General features: G+C 45.7%; 1 protein-coding gene across 2 annotated transcripts in view; it reads right to left on the bottom strand.

Annotated features, from left to right (window-relative positions):
• Positions 1 to 2,670: 2,670 nt before the first annotated feature.
• The window catches only part of LOC140429727 (signal-transducing adaptor protein 1-like), a 125,565-nt gene continuing 107,721 nt past the window's right edge, over positions 2,671 to 20,514 (bottom strand). For both annotated transcript variants that reach the window (XM_072517063.1, XM_072517062.1), the window contains 5 exons: positions 9,737 to 9,880; positions 7,746 to 7,805; positions 7,244 to 7,276; positions 7,082 to 7,141; positions 2,671 to 3,322 (listed from right to left, as the gene is read on the bottom strand). In XM_072517063.1, coding sequence (XP_072373164.1) covers positions 3,252 to 3,322; positions 7,082 to 7,141; positions 7,244 to 7,276; positions 7,746 to 7,805; positions 9,737 to 9,880 — 368 coding nt within the window. In that variant the 3' untranslated portion in view covers positions 2,671 to 3,251. The remainder of the gene's footprint in view (positions 3,323 to 7,081; positions 7,142 to 7,243; positions 7,277 to 7,745; positions 7,806 to 9,736; positions 9,881 to 20,514) is intronic.

Below are 20,514 nucleotides of genomic sequence, written 5' to 3'. Positions count from 1 at the left end.
CTCCGGTGCTCCTTCTAATGTTTACTTAGTTGTAGTGTATTTACATTAACCCCTTGTGTATATACAGTGATGCATATCACCACATCACCCCTTTTCTCGTGTTACATATTTTCTGTACTTGGTTAAAGAAAATTGAACAAAATAGGTAGATAAGTGATGTCATGTACAAATCATGATGACAGTGATGATTGTACAATACCAAATAATATTTATGAGTCCAAAGTTCATGAATTTATATGGTCGATTGGCTTTCTTGTTTTGTTATTGAAGTGTCGATGTTGATGTTATCATTTCCTTGTGAACGCGGTCAGCGTCCCTGTGCTTAAGGAACCAAGAAGTCATCAGGAGGTGGTCAAATGGTCAAATCACTTCATTGTCTGATTTGGACTCTTTTTTTTTTCAATGCTTGTGGTAGCGATTCTTGATGTCATCTTTCCTGTCTGACCTGGACTGGTGTCTGTGTTTGCGGTATTGATGCCGTACGTCAGCTGCCTTGAAAGCTGGGCTGCTTGTTTGTTGTGTAGCAAACGTGAATTTGTAAGATGCATTATCATACCATGCCATTGTCTTGAGCTGTGCTGTCACAGTGTCCTGCATTGGCAGAGTTGTACCATGTCATACCAGTCGTTGGTCCAGTGTTGTTGGTTTTATCGTTCTTGTTGTTGACGTTGGTGCCGTTGATACGCTTCTCCTTGTCTTTGTTGTTTTTGTAGGTTTTGTTGTTGCGCTTGTTGCGCTCAATGACCATTCCGAGTGGAGAATTCGAGTCCTTCACAAAGTTACTTGTGTCAGTGTCCTTTGTGGCATTTGCTGTTTCATTGAGCATTTTGTCTTTGATTCCTCGGTGCTCCCCGTCTGGAGTCCATTCTGGTTCACTTGAATCATCTTTGGTTTCTTGATGCTCCTCGTCTGGAGTCAAAATGTTCAACATTTTATTTTCTTGTGGAGAGGCTCGAGTGGATGAGGTTTCAATTGACGTGGTCGCACTGGACTCACGAGTTTTTTCACTTGGATTGTCGAGAGCCTCTGTGCATACGAGCTGAGGTCTGTCAGTCTCGCTGTGATGTTGCACATCTTGTATGGGAATTGTGATGCCTTCGTCACTTGTCTCACATACAGTGGGTAGACCTGCAGTGTCTTCTTGTTGGTTAGATGAGCTGGGTAGACTGTCAGAGTCTTCTTCTGGTGGCTCAAGTAATCTGGGTAGACTGTCATAGTCCTTCTGTTGTTCACGTGAGCGTGGTAGACTTGCATCGTCTGCTGCTGGTTGCTCAGATAAGGTTGATAGACCTTCATGGTCTTGTTCATGCATGGACTGCGCTTTGGAGTCTTGCGTTGCTTCCATTGTGCAGTCTGTCAACGAGTTCGCTGTGGAGGCTTGTATCACTCTCTCTGTGGAGTCTGGCATCTTTCCTTGTGTGGAGTCGTGCAGTGGTCTCGCTGTGGAGTCGATCTGTGCGCTCTCAACTGAGACTGCAGTGGTCTCGCTGTGGAGTCTGTCATTGCTTTCTGTGTGGAGTCGGGAATTCTTCGTGGTGTGTGGACCACTTTTCGTGTGCGTCGTCTTCTTCTTGGGTATTTGAGCGGTTGCTGTCATCCAATGTATCGACGATCTGCCATGGCATCATGGTATTGGATTCATCTACCATGAGTAGAGTCGTTTTGAGCTTTTCAACTGTAGCGCTGATGCTTGTATGATCATCATATCCAAATAACTCAGCCATGTCTGAGTAGTATTCTTCGATAAACCAATCATCTTCTTTTGTTTCGGAATTGTCATTGCGCTCTCTGTGTCCAAGGAAGAAATCATCGTCTGAGTAGTAGTCTTCAAGGACTAAACTTTGGGTGGTGCTAGCTGCTTGTATCAGGGTTCTGCGGAGGTTATCTTAACACTAAAGCCAGTGTTTTGTGGCTTTAAAACTCTTCTTTTTAATTTTCGGATATTTTCCCTTTAAGTGGGCGTGGTCTGGGGCCTCGGACTGCATGACACTCGTGATGTCATGCGTAGGACTCAATTGCGCATGCGCACACCGAGGTTCCTTTACTGTGCGCTCTTTTCGGAACTGCGCATGCCCGGCTTCTCGCGCATGCGCAAAGCACCGTTTTGCCGGTTTGCATCTTCTTGGGAACTGCGCATGTGCGGAATGGGCTGGCTGGATACGCGCAAGATGGCTGTCAATCAAAATTGCCGTTTGCTTCTGTTGCAATCCTACCTCTGCCTCGTGGTGAGTAGAGGCGCCAGTTGTATTGATTTATTTTGTGTTTACCTCGCAGTAGCTTTCAAATTTGTCCAGGATTATCTGGAACTTCGTTTTGTCCTGCCCTTTGGAGTATTTAAAGGAGTTGAAGAGCTCTGTTGTATGTTCACCCGCAATGGTGTCTTCTCAGCATCGGCCACGCCATTTAGGTCGGATGCTTCCATGTAAAGCTGAAATCTTTGCTTGAATGCATGCCAGTTGGCACTGAGATTGCCATGGTACCCGAGTGGATTAGGAACCGGAATCTCGATCATTGCACCTGGGTTCGGTTGCTGGTTGTCACGGATCTTGCTGAGTTGAACTAAATAGATTGAACAGGCACTCCTGGTATCATGTTGTGTTATGCTGCTTCATGTAGCATAAGCTGCTCCCTTGATGTATGCTTTGACAAAGGAAGCTCCAGACTATGAAATGAATTCAACGTGTTTATTGAACTATTAACACAGTTCTTAAATGAGTTCGACTCTCTGCTAATCTAGCTGTAGTAACTCAGTCTATCTTTACCAGCCTGTTCGAAGCCACGTGCTGGGTGTGATGATGTTGATCAACCCTGATGTACTCTCTAGATGTCTGTCTGTGGAAAGACAGAGCATGTGTGCCATATCCTTTTATATGGGTTGTGTAATGCCCCCTTGTGGTAATGCCACCTCTGGGTGTCTTGACTGTTCATTGGTTGTGTCCTATTCTAAGTGTTCATTAGCAGCATGTTTGCATATCATGACATCTCCGATGCTCCCTCTAGTGTTTACTTAGTTGTAGTGTATTTACATTAACCTCTTGTGTATATACGGTGATACATATCACCACACCCATCACTGGAATTTGATGCAAAAGAGAAGCAGATTGGTAAAACCTCGTACTCTTCCAATTCCTTTCTTGTTCATTTATCTTAATTGATGGTTTCCACATTAAAAGAGTCAATGTTTCAATTGAATGCAATGCTGTTCACAGGTTCTCTAATTTAGCAAGACGGATGCTTGTGAGAATCTTAGTTTATAGATCTTCAGCCAGCTTTGCCCGTCTCTCCTTAAGTTTTGCCAATAGTTCATCATTTTCACCTTTACCTGCAAAACACAGACATCTTCCATTATTAATTTTAAAAACCTTCTCTTTTCCTGCCGTTGCTCCACTTTGTCCCCACAGGGGACAGGCAGTTTTTGGTATATTGCCCAAATAGCCAGTCCTTGTGTGATGGGCCATTCAACGGGGAAAGAAAAGAGAGTTCATCTCGTCTCCACCTACACACCTTTCCAATATAGTCACTGAACAGTGAGCAGGATGCCTGTCACAGGCTGTATATTCTACCTAATTCTATGTCAATGAGCTTACATATCAATGCTATACACACAGCGTCTAATGGCATATTGTGCCCTGATTTTTTATATGTAATCACAATTTTAAAAGTTTGAACACACTGGAGCTCTTGGGGTTTTTTACCTTGTTTGTTGAGGCTAGATAAGTAGTTAAGATAATATGGTTTTGGTTTATTTTTCTTAAAAATAAGTGTATTAACATTTTTTCATATTAATCAAAACAACAACCCCAAACAATCGAACAGAAAAGCACAATAGAAGCGAAAAAACATATACACCTACTTAACTTTAATACAAAACTAACCTAAACCTCGTAACAGCTGGCGGTGACTAACTTCTTAAAAACGGAAACGAATGGCTGCCACCTTAGGTAGAACCTCTCCACCGACCCCCTAATGGTGAACTTGACCTTCTCCCAATGCAGAAATGACATTAGGTCACACAACCAAGCAAAGACAATAGGTGGAGTAAGAGACCTCCATCCAAACAGAATTTGCCTCCAGGTCATCAACGTGGCAAAGGCGAGGACATTCACCTTCACCCCAGACTGATCACCGGCGAATCTGAAACCCCAAATGTAGCCACCAGCAGACATGGATCCAAATCTACACGGAGGTATCTCCAACATGGTGTTAAAGAAAGAGGCCCAGAAGCCTAGCAAATTAGGACAGGACTAGAACATATGTGTATGGTTAGCCGGCCCACAAGAGCAATGCTCACATTTATCCTCAACCCCAGGGGAAAAAATGCTCATCCTCGCCCTGGTCAACTGCATCCTATGAAAAACCTGGAATTAAATCAGACTCAGTCGAGCACATGAAAACGTGGAGTTGACCCTGTGAAGGGCCTCACTCCACATCTCATCATCAAGAATGGGACCTAGTTTAGCCTCCCATTTCATCCTCTCATCACTCAATGGAGCAGAATCTGTTGAAAGGATATGGCCATATAGTCTGAAATAGACCTCCCAACAGGCCCAGCCAGAGCCAGAATCGTCTTCAACAGGAAGAGGGTGGCGCCGAAGGAAAGGAGGGGAAAGTATCGCAAATTTGAAAATGCCTGAAAAGACTGGAACCGGGCAGTTAGAATTTCTCAGCTACCTACTGAAAACAAGTAAACCTCCCCTCCACAAACAGGTCCCAAAACCGCTTCAAACCCGTCCCCTCCCAAGACTTAAAGTAGAGTCCAACCCAACTGGTAGGAAAAGGTGATTATTGCAAATGGGGACTAATGAGAAGCTTGAAATGCTGCCTAAACTGCTTCCAAATTCTCAGGGAGGAGACCTGAATTTGATGAAAATCTAACAGCGAAAACAGGCAATGGTGCAGTGACTATTGCACAAAGACTAGAGGGAGCACAGGAGTGCCCTTCCTTTTCTCCCCATACGGATCTGGATCACTAAACCACAACAATATTTTCTGAATATTGGCTAAAATAAAAAATTGGGGAGGGCCAAGTCGCCCGATTCCTTGTCTCTTTGGAGAAAAGCGCCACAGATTCCGGGGGTCCAACCTGCTCAAATAAAGGAAGATATCAATTTGTTGACCTTAACAAAAAAGGATTTGGGGAGAAAAACAGAAAAAAAAAGAAATCTCAGGAGCACGTTCATTGTAATAGTCTGAACCCTACCCACCGAGGATAGGGGGAGGTTGTTCCACCTCTGTACGTCTGTTTTAATACTGCTAACCAGACTAGTATAGTTTAATTTATTAAGTGAGGCACAGTTATGGGCTAAGCAGACCCCCAGATAATGAAAGCTATTTTTGGCAAACAAAGTTAACCAGTGGAAGAGTGGTTAGCACTGCTGCCTCACAGCACCACGGATCAGATTTCAATTCTGTCCTTGAGTGACTGTGCTTGTGGAGTTTGCACTTTCTTCCCGTGTCTGTGTGGGTTTCTTGGAGTTAGCTAACAGGAGATGTTTTGAAGGATTTGCTGCAGCTCATTATAGTAGCTATTTAGCTAATGAGCTTGGAGTGCTTGTTTTGTTTGTTTTTTTTAGATGTAGACTTTAGTAGTTTTTGTTTGCTTTGCTTCTATTTGTATTTGTACTTGGGTGTGGTTGTATTCAAGGGCTATGGCGGGAGAGGGGTAGTTTGCTGACGGTGTCTGTAGATTTTTCTTTGTCCAGTCTTTTGACTTGGTTGGGTGGCCATCTTGGGTGGATCCGTGTTCGGTATCATTTTAAGTATCCCTTGGGTAATCTCTCTTGGTGGAAATGGCTGACTCTAGATTGAGAGGGGGGGGGAGAAGGGAGTCTCCCCAATTCATTTGGTCACCAGGAACATAAGGGGTCTGAATGGCCTAGTGAAAAGATCAAGGGCATTTGCTTGCCTTAAGAGTTTAAACCTCGATGTGATGTTTTCACAGGAGACCCATTTGCGGGTCAGAGAACAAACTAGGCTGTGCAAGGAGTGGGTAGGGCGGATCTTTAATTCGGGTTTCGATGGCAGGACCAAGGGTGCGGCGATTTTACTTAATAAAAGGGTTCAGTTCTCTGCCTCTAAGATTTTAGCCGACCCCAACGGTAGATAAGTAATTGTCTGTGACTCCATCGTGAGCACCCCAGGTTATGGTTAACATTTACGCCCCGAACTGGGACAATACAAATTTTATTAATACTCTGCTGATCTCCCTCTCCAATTTAGACTCTTATCGGCTTATTTTGGGAGGGGACCTGACCTGTGTCTTGGATCCTAGATTGGATCATTCCAATCCTAAATCCCTTGCTCCATCAGGGGTGGCCAGGGCTTTGTTGTCTTACATGATACAGATGGGGGGTAGATCCTTGGCTCTTTTTGCACTCAAGCAATAAAGATTTTTCGGGTTTTTCTACATGCTGATCAGGTATATTCGCAGATTGAATTTTTTAAAAGATTTTAGTGGTGGCGGTTGGGTACTCAGCAATTGTTATTTTGGACCACAATTGAATCTGGTGCATTCCCAGTCTGTATAACACACTATTGCAAAAGATTTCCAAGAAAAGGAAACCATGTATATTGTGATTGACATGGGTATATTTATTGACATATCCAGTTACACAGTTGAAACAGTGGGACTGTAGAATGTTACAACATAGAAGGAGTTAATCCATCATGTCTGTGCTGATTCATTGATAGAGCAATTCAAATCTCATCCCACTGTGCTGTTCCCGTCTCTATTTTTCTCTGTTTCAGATATCTAGCCTAATTTTCCTATAAGATGTGATGAGCTCTGCCTCAGTCATTTCTGGCGGGGAAATATTTTATGCTCTGCCAATCAATCACTTGAGTAATGAGGCCCTCCTCACTCTTCTCATGTCAATTTTAAATTGGCAATTTCTCCTCACTGACTAGGGAAAATCACCTTTCCCAATTCACCCAAATAAAAAAAGAAATCTCTCTTAACCTTCTCTATTGTAGTGGAAATTGGTATCAGTTTTGGTGCGCCTCAGATACAGATGGAATGTTTTAAATTGTGACAAATGGAACAATTCATAAAATAAAGCTGGAAAATTAAATGCAAGAATACCTGCAATAAAGTTCTGAGGTGATCCTGGTTTTGGAGGAGTACGGCTGGGAGGCCTGTCACCTACATCAAACCAAAAGACAAATTACATTCTGTTTGCAAACTATCTGCTTATCACATTAACTTTGCAAATAAATTCATAAAGAAATTGTTTTCTCCACTTGCCTGCCATGTTGAACTGGTTGGTTTTTGAAAGAACTGAAAGAGATAAGGAAAGTCTATTATAATACAGTAATCAGTATGCACTGTACCCAGAGTGACTGTATTACAGTGATCGCACTGATCAACTGTATCGTATTTACACAATCACTTCTGGCATACTAGGCACTGTCATTTTAAAATATGTAACGCTATTTACTGTGGCAATCTCAACAATTGAATACGTTCATCAGAACAGTTACGTGGAGGTATCAGATCAAAGTTACACACTGGAGTACAATGGATTTGAATAGAATTGTAAGTTTCAATGTTATTTACTATTCTCTACTATTTTATAGGTAACAGGCAATCGTTATTTATTATGTTGTACAATTTTACTTATGCTCATTTGTTGATATAAATGCCTCAATATTTTAAAAAAAGAAATAAAGGATTTTTCTGAATAAAACATCACACAGAAGTAGTGTAATTCTAAAATAAAAAGACAGAACTAGATCACGGTGCCTACATTCATTATTCATGTAACTCGGTTCAGGCTTTATATTGGCTGGAACTCTGCTACTCCTCTCTGCAGCAAAAAGAAAACAGATATTATCAAATACTGTATTTGTTACATTAGTGAAGGTGTCAATCAGTGATTTGCCAATACAGATTTTGAATATTGCAGAAGAGAGAGACATGTTGCAGAAGGTTTTCATCCCACATTCATGAGGATAAATTTAAGAATGCCAAATTTCAAACAACTACAATTAATAGTACTGGAGAACAATGGGTGCAATTCTCCCAAAAGGGAACAAAGTCCCATAGCAAGTGCGTTTAGCCGCATGTTTCTGGCCTCGCAGTGTAGTGAAACACATGGTTATTAACGCGACTCACGTTGTATAAGGGACCTGAATGGGGAACGCATGGTTGAGGACACACACACCCCATTTTGTACAGTGGGGAGCTCCGCTCGCCAGATCTCCCCAGTGTAGCAAGAGATCGGGATGCATGGTGTCCCAATCTCAAAGGTCCCCAAAGTGATCATCGATCTCCACCTCCAGCCTGAATGCACTATGGGAGAGTCCCCAGATCCCCACAACACCCACGCAGGGCACCCCCAGCCCGATCACACAGACATGCAAAGAAATACCAGCTTGGCAATGCCAGCTTGGCAGTGCCCATGCCAGCTGGCAATGTAATTTGGGCAGTGCCAGTCTGGTACCCAGATGGTACCATCAGTACCAGAGCACCACCCTTCCCAAAGGACATGCAGCTAGGGTCCTCTGATCCCCTGGAGGACCCCCATTAGTGCCATTCTGTCTGGCTCCCATCTGTGGGGAGCAGTGCAGAATGGCGCGCGTCCAAGGTCGCTGAGGCAAAGGGGATGAATCCCAAAGCCTCAGGTATCTTGGGAATCTTCACATTAGAGTGAGGCTAATATTGCTCCAATTTGCAGGTTTGCCCAAAAGTGGCCCCGCCCACAATGGGCGGGATTTACATCACAACGTCTTGCGGGATCGCATTGGCCCTCGCAAGGTGTTGTGAGCCAGGTAGATCCTGGGAGTGGGGTATCCCGGTTTTTATCGGCCACGCCGCAGTGCCCTGCTTTTCCAGCATAGCATGGCCATTGGATTGTGACCAGGGTGTTGATTGGTTGCATACACGCTTTTCTCCTGTAGTATAAATGATTGTTTTAAATTTGGCATTCTTGCCAAATTTTGATGATTGCAAGATTAAAATTTTGAAACCATTTCAGAAATCTTAGTCTATCATTAACATTCCTTTCTTAATTCCTTAGACCTGAACTCAATACTGGAGTTAGAACAAAAACAAAAACTCTTGTTTCTGTGCATGGCGTACTGCCCACCAAGACATTAAGTATTAGTTGATTCAACCTTTGACTCCTGTCCATCATCCATCCTCTACAACGGACCCCTCCTCTGCCCACCCCACCAACAAAGGGATGTTGGATTCAACTTTGGCGCCACCCATGCCACTTGGGTGAATATAAAGCCCAGACCTGGATTTAATTTGTTGAGATGGAGATTTGAGACTGCTACTGAACCATTCCCAAACCTGGATGTTGATGGTTGTACGGTTCCTGGGCTGTTAATAATGTGTTGCACTTGGTTTTCTATTAGTGTCACAGATGTTTTACTGAACACAGAATAGAATGAGATAAAGCCAACCCATCCCTTTCTTTATAACACACCTTTCTAGGATTTATACTGGCCTTAAACTTTCCCTAATTTATTCAAGCTTTTTGTCGACTCAAACTGCTCTCCATATTTCAAATGTAATTGAGTGCAAATCCCAAATATATCAAACTAACCATGATGAGCTGCAGTCCATAAATTGTACACCTTTTATTGGAAAAAACCACACTCAAAGCCCTTTATAAAGTATTAGACATTTTTTGTTTCAACTATCCCTGTAACTTTCAATTTATTTCATAACTAGCTATTTGTTAATGTAGGTAATTGAAATGACATGATAAAATCAATAAATGAACCATGCCTGGCTTGATAGGTAGCTTTTTCGGAGATTCGGATGATTTCTGCATTCTTCCGGAGCTGCTTGAATAGTCCACTGGTGGCACTGAAAGTTGAATTGGGGCTACTCTTGACATGGGCACTGATTTCTTTTGACCTTTGGACAGCACTGAAATTGGAAACAAAAAAAAACGGAGGTCATATTTTGGAAATAACTAGGTATAACAGATTCTACGGAAACCTCAACCCAGGAACGGAGGTTGGGGTGAGTACTGAGATGAATTTAGACTTTGGTTTAAATGTGGCTTTGCAAGGTATAAGAGCAAGAATGATGAAGATTCTGACCCAATGTACAAGGTCATTAAGCAGCTTCAAGGTTGAGTGTTTTCATCCAATGAGAACAACGGAGCCTTGTCCGAGCAGAGCAACATGGAGTTAATCAGTCAAACAGCAATGGAAACTTGGCAACGCAGAGTGGAAGATTTAAACAATGGGGGAGAGTCAGCAGTGGCAGAGGTTATAGGGTGCTGTTAGGGAGAGTCAGCAGTGGCAGAGGTTATAGGGTGCTGTTAGGGAGAGTCAGCAGTGGCAGAGGTTACAGGGTGCTGTTAGGGAGAGTCAGCAGTGGCAGAGGTTACAGGGTGCTGTTAGGGAGAGTCAGCAGTGGCAGAGGTTACATTCTGGTACCCATAACCAACCATGCTCCGGTACTACACAGAATGCAACAGCAGCGCTTTCGCCAGATATTGCACACACACACATTCAGCTGCACTCAGTACATATCCCTATTTATAACCACATAGGCACATGTTCTTGTACAAAAGGGGGGGATGTCATGATATTCAGGTAAACATCACAGCACATACATACTGATGGACAGATCAACGGACCAATCAACACCACAGCCAATCATAGGCAAGAGCATACATAGTACAAAACAGGGAACACGACACTTCCAGAGCATTCCAGCAGAAGACAGCTCAGGGCACAGAGCTCATAGCAAGCCACTCAGACATCCACCATGTGTTGAGTGCCACTACAAGATAGTATTAGGAATAGGTCCACAGATTCTAGGGTTATGATCGAACCTCAGTAACCAGTTTACCACTGTAAATAAATGATAGTAATAAAACTGAGTTGTACCATTCGCAACCGTGTTGGTTCGTCTGTGTAGCAGAGTACCCAACACATCAGGGAGAGTCAGCAGTGGCAGAGGTTATAGGGTGCTGTTAGGGAGAGTCAGCAGTGGCAGAGGTTACAGGGTGCTGTTAGGGAGAGTCAGCAGTGGCAGAGGTTACAGGGTGCTGTTAGGGAGAGTCAGCAGTGGCAGAGGTTACAGGGTGCTGTTAGGGAGAGTCAGCAGTGGCAGAGGTTACAGGGTGCTGTTAGGGAGAATCAGCAGTGCTCTTATGTCTTCTGGTTCCCAAAAATGAGAAATAATGACACTTCAGACTTAAATGGTGGAGCTTCACAGAGTGTATTTCTTTCAGTGCTTTAGATGGCTGGGGGCCCGATACATTCTTACTTGGCACATGGCTGCAGCAATGAAATATGGCACCCCAGATGTACACCTCTAAAATAATTAGATCCTATTTCTTTATGAATAACATAACAATATCATGGAGGCAGAACAACAAAGACCATACCGTACAAGTGATGCCATAGTCAACACAGCATATACAGGAAACACAGGAATAAACACCAAATTGATTGGTTAATGTTTTTAGTGGTTATTGTTTGTGTTTTGGTGTTGGCTAAACCACTAAGTAACAAAGACTAAAAGTAATCATAGTCATGGAGAGGGATAGGAACACACAGTATGGGAAGGTATTTAATTGGGGGAGGGGAAATTATACTGCTATTAGACAAGAGCTGAGGAGCATAAAGTGGGAACAATTGTTGTTGGGGAAATGTACAACAGTAATGTGGGGATTGTTTAAGGAGCACTTGCTGCGAGTGCTGAATAGTTTTGTCCCACTGAGACGAGGAAGGAATGGTAAGGTAAAGGAGCCTTGGATGACAAGAGAAGTGGAGCTTCTAGTCAAGAGGAAGAAGGAAGCTTATGTAAGGTTGAGGAAGCAAGGATCTGACTTGGCTCTAGAGGGTTACAAGATAGCCAGGAAGGAACTCAAAAATGGACTGAGGAGAGCTAGAAGGGGGGCATGAAAAAGCCCTGGCGGGAAGGATTAGGGAAGACCCCTTATACTACACTTATGTGAGAAATAAGAGGATGATCAGAGTGAGAGTAGGGCTGATCAGGGATAGTGGAGGGAACTTGTGCCTAGAGTCTGAAGAGATGGGGGGAGGCCCTAAATGAATACTTTGCTTCAGTATTCACTAGAGAGAGGGACCTTGTTGCCCATGAGAACAGTGTAAACCAGGTTAATAGACTTGAACAGGTTGATATTAAGAAGGAGGATGTGCTGGAAATTTTGAAAAGCATCAGGATAAGTCCCCTGGGCCTGACGGAATATACCCAAGGTTACTACGGGAAGCGAGTATGGAGATTGCTGCGCCGTTGGCGATTATCTTTGAGTCCTCACTCGCCACTGGAGTAGTCCCAGATGATTGGAGGGAGGCAAATGTTGTTCCCCTATTTAAGAAAGGGAATAGGGAAATCTCTGGGAATTACAGACCCATAAGTCTTACATCTGTGGTGAGCAAAATATTGGAAAGGATTCAGAGAGAGGATTTATGATTATTTAGAAAAACATAGTTTGATTAAAGATAGTCAGCATGGCTTTGTGAGGGGCAGGTCATGCCTCACAAGCCTCATTGAATTCTTTGAGGATGTGATGAGACACATTGATGAAGGTCGGGCAGTGGATGTGGTGTATATGGATTTCAGTAAGGCATTTGATAAGGTTCCTCATGGGGAAAAGCGAGATGTTCGTGATCCAAGCTAAAGGGCAGAAGAGACTGGGAGAGCTTCCGCTTAAGATGGTAGAGAAGAGCTTTCGGTACCTAGGCATACAGGTGGCTCGAAACTGGGATGCCCTGCATAAGCTTAACTTATCCCGGTTGGTAGAGCAGATGGAGGGGGACTTTAAAAGGTGGGACATGCTTCTGCTTTCTCTAGCGAGGAGGGTGCAGACCGTTAAGGTGACGGTCCTCCCCAGATTTTTGTTTGTCTTCCAGTGCCTTCCCATTTTCATCCTTAAGAACTTTTTAAAGCGGGTGAACAAGATCATTTCGGGATTTGTATGGGCAAATAAGACCCCGTGAGTAAAGAGACTGTTTCCAGAGTGCAGTCGGGGGGTGGGGGGGGCTGGCGCTGCTGAATTTTTGCAGCTACTATTGGGCGACTAATGTAGCCATGATTAGAAATGGGTATTGGGGGAGGGGTTGAGGTGGGAGCAGTTAGAGGCGGCCTCATGCAAAGGAACCAGCTTAGGCGCATCTCTGCCATTCTCACCGGCACGCTACTCCTCAAGTCCAGTGGTGGCGGCGGCACTAAGGATCTGGGGTCAGTGGAGACGGCACAGGGAGGTGGAAGGAGCCTCAGAGTGGACCCCGATACACAACAATCACAGATTTGTTCCGGGCAAGATAGACGGAGGGTTTCAAAGCTGACATAGGGCAGGTATTAAAAGGATGGGGGACCTGTTCATAGATGGGACTTTTCCCAGCTTGAAGGCACTGGAGGAGAAATTTAATCTGCCTCCTGGAAATGCCTTCAGATACCTTCAGGCACGCGCCTTTCAAAAAAAAAAAACAGGTGGTGGCATTTCCGTTGCTACCCCCACATAGGATACAGGATAGGGTGGTCTCTGGCACCTGGGTAGGGGAGGGGAAGGTGTTGGACATCTACCAAGAACTATAGGAGGCGGAGGAAGCCCCAGTGGTGGAACTTAAGGGCAAGTGGGAGGAGGAGCTAGGTGGGTAGCTTGATGCGGGCCTGTGGGCTGATGCCCTAAGCAGGGTAAATTCCTCCTCATCATGTGCCAGGCTTAGCTTAATTCAGTTTAAGGTGGTCCATTGGGCACACATGACGGCAGCGAGAATGAGCAAGTTCTTTGGGGTTGAGGATAGATGTGCGGGAAGCCCAGCGAACCATATCCATATGTTCTGGGCATGTCCGGCTCTTAAAGGATTCTGGCAGGGATTCGCTAAGGCAATGTCCAAGATCCTAAACACGCGGGTAGTGCCGTGTCCAGAGATAGCGATCTTTGGTCTGTCAGACGAACCGGGAGTTCAGGAAGCGAAAGCTGCTGAGGTTTTGGCCTTTGCCTCCCTGGTAGCCCGGAGACGGATCCTTTTAATGTGGAGAGACTCGAAACCACCGAGTGTGGAGACCTGGGTTGGTGACATGGCTGGGGTTCTCAGTCTTGAGAAAATAAAGTTTGCCTTGAGAGGGTCCATGATGGGGTTCTCTCTGAGGTGGCAGCCGTTCCTCGACTTTCTAGGAGAGCATTAAAATGTCAGCAGCAGCAATCTGGGGGAGTGGGAAGATGGGGAAATGTTTACTTACTGCATATTCTTTTATTTTTATAATGTTAACGTTCATCTTATTTTGTTAAATGGTGTTAATGGTTATGTAAAAATTTTGTTTCGATAAAAACCTGAATAAAAATAATTTTTTTTAAAAGATAAGGGGCAGGATTCTCCCCTACCCGGCAGGGCGGGGGGTTCCGGCATAATGGAGTGGCGGGAACCACTCCGGAGTCGGGCCACCCCAAAGGTGCGGAAGTTTCCGTACCTTTAGGTGCCAAGCCCTCATCTCGAGGGCTAGGCCCGCGCCGGAGTGGTTTCCGCTCCGCCGGCTGGCGGGAAAGGCCTTTGGCGCCACGCCAGCCGGCGGCGGAAAGGCTTCGCCGGGCGACGCATGCGCGGGAGCGTCAGCGGCTGCTGACGTCATCCCCGTGCATGCGCAAGGGAGGCGGTCTCTTCCGCCTCCGCCATAGTGAAGATCATGGCGGAGGTGGAAGAAAAAAAAGAGTGCCATCACGGCACAGGCCCGCCCGTGGATCGGTGGGCCCCGAACGTGGGCCAGGCCACCATGAGGACAACCCCCGGGGCCAGATTGCCCCGTGCCCCCCCCCCAGGACCCCGGAGCCCGCCCGCGCCACCTTGTCCCGCCGTTCAAAAGGTGGTTTAATCCATGCTGGCGGGAGAGGGTTGACAGCGGCGGGACTTCGGCCCATCGCGGGCCGGAGAATCGCCGGGGATGGGCCCGCCGACCGGCGCGATTCCCGCCCCCGCCGACTGGCGCGGCGCGATTCCCGCCCCCACCGAATCTCTGGTGGGGGAGGATTCGGGACACGGTAGGGGCGTGATTCACGCCAGCCCCCAGCGATTCTCCGACCCGGTGGGGGGTCAGAGAATCGCGGCCAAGGTTCCCCATGGTAGGTTCAGACAGTTAGGGGGCATGGGATACAGGGACATTTGGCTGTCTGGATACAGAATTGACTGGCCGAAAGAAGACAGCGAGTGGTAGTGGATGGAAAGTATTCCGCCTGGAGGTCGGTGACCAGTGGTGTCCCGCAAGGATCTGTTCTGGGACCCCTGCTCTTTGTGGTTTTTATAAATGACTTGGATGAGGAAGTGGAAGGGTGGGTTAGTAAGTTTGCCGATGACACGAAGGTTGGTGGAGTTGTAGATGGTATTGAGGGCTGTTGCAAGTTACAGCAGGACATTGACAGGAAGCAGAACTGTGCTGAGAAGTGGCAGATGGAGTTCAACCTTGATAAATGTGAAGTGATTCATTTTGGAAGGTCGAATTTGAATGCTGAATGCAGGGTTAAAGGCAGGATTCTTGGAAGTGTGGAGGAACAGAGGGATCTTGGGGTCCACGTACATAGATCCTACAAAGTTGCCCCCCCAGGTTGATAGGGTTGTTAAGAAGGCATATTCATTAATAGGGGGATTGAGTTTAAGAGCTGCGAGGTTTTGTTGCAGCTTTATAAAACTCTAGTTAGACCACGCTGGGAAAATTGTGTGCAGTTCTGGTCGCCTCATTATAGGAAGGATGTGGATGCTTTGGAGAGGGTACAGAGGAGATTTACCAGGATACTGCCTGGACTGGAGGGCATGTCTTATGAAGAAAGGTTGAGGGAGCTAGGGCTTTTCTCACTAGAGCGAAGAAGGCAGAGAGGTGACTTGATAGAGGTGTACACAGTGATGAGAGGCATGGATAGAGTGGATAGCCAGAGACTTTTCCCCAGGGTGGAAATGGCTGTCACAAGGGGACATAATTTTAAGGTAATTGGAGGAAGGTATAGGGGCGATGTCAGAGGTAGGTTCTTTACACAGAGAGTGGTGGGTGCGTGGAATGCACTGCCAGCAGAGGTGGTGGAGTCAGAGTCATTGGGGACATTTGAGCGACTCTTAGACAGGCACATGGACAGCAGTAAATTGAAGGAGTGTAGGTTAGGTTGATCTTAGATTAGGATAAATGGTTGGCATGTTGCTATATTTATTTGGTTATAAATATGGCGGTCAATATGGTAGCCTTTCTTAATCCTAATTATGAGTATATTTCAGAGTCGCCAGGTATCTCTCGATACCGCCACAAGGTTCAACCAGAATACCGATCAAAGAGCCAATACACCAGTTAGTTAGTTCAAAGTCAATACTATTTCTTTACACACAGTAAGATCTACTCATGCACGATAATACTACAAACTAAACTATCTCTACCACTAACACTTATACTTAACTTTGGGTGCTCACTTAGGCCAGAGGAACAATGGCCGTTGTTCGCATCTGAGGCTGTTGGGTTCGAAGAGGTAACAGGAGTACAGCTAAGGTCGTCCGTCTGGTAGCGAGCGTTGACCTTGAACTTACTTGCTTCTAGTGATGCTGGTGGATGGGTCTCTCTGCTTGAGAGCCGAATCCAAGAGGCTGAATCTCTGGTGTGGGTTCCTTCTTATACTTGGAGGGGCTTCGCGTGCTTTTAGGCGGGCCTTAAACTTGGTCCCAATTAATTGGGCAGCTTCTCGATCATTGTTATCGATCTTAACCAATAAAGGGGTGGGTGCCCTGATGGCTGGGCGTGTCCTAAGTGGCCGTTGGCCTTGCTTTGTTTGTGTCTTTCGGTTGGGGTACTGGTGCCGGGATGTCTGCGACAGTATCAACCACTTGAGTGTCAGTCCTTTGTTCCTCGGAGATGGGCCATCAATATGTTAATCGACCCAGAGTTTCAATTCCGTCTGGTAACTGCTTCCCAAATATACATTCAGGCTCTGTGCCTGCTTGTTGTCTAGTATTGTCCACATTTCCCTACATTCTCTGTGAGCATCCATTTTGTGTTCTGGAAGTGGCCATCCCAGATGGCTACACTCCCTCCTTGTGATCTTCAACGCGAAGGATCATATTACTGAGTCTTCTTTGTTCTCTGCCTAAGTCGAGCACCCGCAATCAAGGACAGGCTCTACTCTACTCTGTCCTATGAATTAGAACTTTACGTAAATTGTTTTATATACACACATTATTATAAAATTCTACGGGGCGCTATGACATTCAGGCATGCATTGCAATTAAAACACGGGAACGTCTAACCATTCTTATCTAAACTATCCTTAGTCACTTAAAAGAATTTACAACAGTATAAACTATACAACAGCAGCAATACATGTCTCTGTATCTTGGCGGTCAAGTACAGAATTTTACATCTTTCCTTTATTATAACAAACAAACCAAAAAAATTAGGCGATGCATTTTATTCACTTAAAGCGAGTGGGGGGTTTGCTGAAGTCCGAAAATAGGGGGGTCTGAAGGTATATACCGGAGTGCGGGAGGCTTTCCTTCGCCATTTCCTAAGTCTCAGTGTCTGGATAACACTGCAGAGTATTGCAATGACTAACAGTGCTCTACAATGTAGGACAGGGAATAACAGGTGATAACTTTGTCACACCAGGTTGGTGTATCAGTTGCTGCCTCTGTGTGTGGTGTATGGCAGGGATGGGAAACATTCATGGCCTGTGGGGTAGGGGGTCAGGGGGGTCGTGTCCGCACGCAATTGTAGGGATCCCGCGAAGATCCAAATGTAGGCCATGATGCCTGTCTTCGTGTTCTCTTTTCCTTCTTGGTCTTCCTGTGCCTTCTGTTGTTCTGAATTTCCTGTGGACACAAGCATAATATCTGTTATTATCTTACTGAAGATCTCGTATGTCTGTTTGTCTGTCCTTTTATTACCAATTGCCCATTATAATTGTTTTTGGTTTTTTTTAAACGACAAGACATCCGAGAAGAAAATACTGTCACAGTGCGAGCAGTCTCGCAGCGTGTGTGAGCGATGCGGTGAGTGGGCGGACAATCTCTCCGTCCCGCAGTAAAGTGTTCCATCTAAGTGTTTGAGGATGTAAATACCATATGGGAGAGCAACCCAAGGGTCGCCGGAAAACAAACAAAACTTGTGGCAAAGGACATTCTTTAAACCACAGACCAAAAGAACAGTAAAAGAGTTTTGAACCAAAAGTTCCGAATGGGGTGCGTATGGGCCGCGGCGGGGCAAGAATTGGTGGAATCCCCAGGTAGACGGTGACCAGTGCCGTAAGTGCCCTACCGAAGCGTAGCTGACCAGATGGGGGTCCTCAGGCAGGGCGGGGACCAGTGCCATTACTCCACTGCCTGAGCGACCGGACAAGAACGGAAAGAATTTGTGTTCATCGTAGATATTGCCTCTTATGATTACCTTCGAATCAGAAGAGTAGTTATGATTGGGTGTCTGCCGACAAACTAGTTCCTTTAACTGCCAGTGGGCGTTAAAAGAGTGGTGGCGTGGGGCCATGAATAAACTTTAGGTGCACAAACAACATTTAACATTTACAGTAACAAACATTTAAAGTGACAAACTAACACAACAAAATCGTGCAGGCTCCATCAGAAGGACACCATAAATCTCCATTGGTTCCTTTTTACCATCATTTGGACACCTCACTGCTCTATAGCGAACAGAGTCGCAAAGGGGCTCGTCTGGTGGGAGCCAGACTCTGAGTCATCATCTTCTCCCGGTTGCCATAACCGTGACTGGAGTAGCTGTGCCAAAGCTGCCTGGGGCAAATTGGGGTCCATCTCATCATTCCAGATGAGTTTATAAGAATTGTCACGGTGCCAATGTTTCGTGTCGAGGTTGGAGGTGGTAGGGGGCAATCCATAGTCGTCGGGCGGTGGGTCCAGATCAGGGGCTTTTATGTATGTGGTCTCAAAGGGGTCGAACGAATCCTGTTCGGAGTTGCTGGGAGTGGGGCCTGGTCCAGGAGTGTAATCGTGTTGCGGTGCCATGAGGCTGTCGTTATCGCTGTCGGTGCTGGATGAATGAAGGGAGAGGTGGAGTCATGCCTCTGGGGTGGAGTCGCAGTAGTGTCTGAGGATGGGCTGGACTGGTTGGGGGAGAGTAGGAATAGGTCGTCCGTGGGTGGGGCGTGTTCATCTGCTGCTGCAAGTGAGAATTGGTGTGAGTGGTTGTTCTGTGTGCCATAAGCCTTAAGCTGGTTTATGTGAAACCATCCTGACTTGCCATTGGGATAAGTGATCTTATAAACGGAGGGGCTGACTTTATCTGAAATGGAGTAGGGTCCTGCGAATTTGGGGGAAAGAAATGAACTGGGGTTGTATAGAGATAGCATGACCTGCTGCCCTACTACAAATTCCGTGGCGTGTACTGTCTTGTCAAAGCAAACTTTACTTCTTTTGTGTCCCAAGCCTAACAGCTGCGGCAAGCTGGGCTGCTTTTACATTATCGAGAATCTGTTGAACTGCTTTCTCATGGGTGAGGGCAGTGGACTGTGGGGCTGGCCAAATCGAGTCCTAACAAATATTCTGTCCCCTTCATGTGTCGTCTGGTCATGAGGGTGTGGGGGGTGTATCCGGTCGACGTGGATACTGTGTTCCTTATGAACATTAGTGCAAACGGGAGAACTGTGTCCCAGGTGCTATTGTCCTGTTGCATCATTTTCCTTAGGGTTGCTTTGAGGGTTCTATTCAATTTCTCTACTATTCCGCTTGATTGGGGGTGATATGCAATGTGGAATTTTTGTCTGATTCCGAAAATTGTGAGGACGTTTTTCATCACTCGTCCTGTAAAACGTGAGCCTTGGTCTGACTCTATGCTGTGTGGAAGCCCCATCTTATAAAAATGTGCTGCATGAGGATCTTGGCTGTCGCTTTAGCCGTTTTCGTTCTGGATGGAAAAGCTTCCACCCATTTCGTGAAGGTGTCGATGACCACCAACACATACTTAAAACCATTCTTGCAGGGGGTAGGGGTCCTATATAATCAATCTGCAAATTCGTCCAGGGGCCATTAACAGGGCGGGTGTGACTGAGCTGACGTTTCCTTGCGTATCTGTCTGAATTGTTCTGGGCGCAGATCAAACAATTTTCAATGTAATGCGTTACATTGGATTTCAAATCGGGCCACCAGCAGAGAGGTGTGAGGTGGGCGAGGGTTGCTTCTATTCCGTGATGTCCATGGTTGTCATGGAATTTGCAAATAATTTGGTTTCTGTCCTGGGTGGGGACTACATAAAACCTTCTTTTAAAATTATACCGTTATGTGTCGTCAAAGTGTTCTTGTGTTTATCGTAGGGGGCTGGGAAGTGACCTTTTAAAACTTCCCTGAGCTGTGCGTCTTCCTTTTGGGTCTGAGCTTGATCCTGAATGCTGGTCTGTGAGACCTGGACCACGTGTACTGGGGCACTCTCGGGATGATTCCAAAAGTGACCGTGTCTGGAACCTGCCTTTGCTAGGGCGTCTGCCTTAACGTTACCAGGGGGTGGGGGGGGGGGAAGAACGATGGTGGCTACGAACTTTAATAATATCATATTTCCGATCTTTAGCTGTCCTTAGAATATGCTGGAGA

The sequence above is a fragment of the Scyliorhinus torazame genome, chromosome 9, assembly GCF_047496885.1.
Source record: "Scyliorhinus torazame isolate Kashiwa2021f chromosome 9, sScyTor2.1, whole genome shotgun sequence".
NCBI classification, from domain to species: Eukaryota; Metazoa; Chordata; class Chondrichthyes; order Carcharhiniformes; family Scyliorhinidae; genus Scyliorhinus; species Scyliorhinus torazame.
The sequence above is the reverse complement of the archived record's forward strand: the minus strand, read 5'-3'. Positions and strand labels throughout refer to the sequence as shown.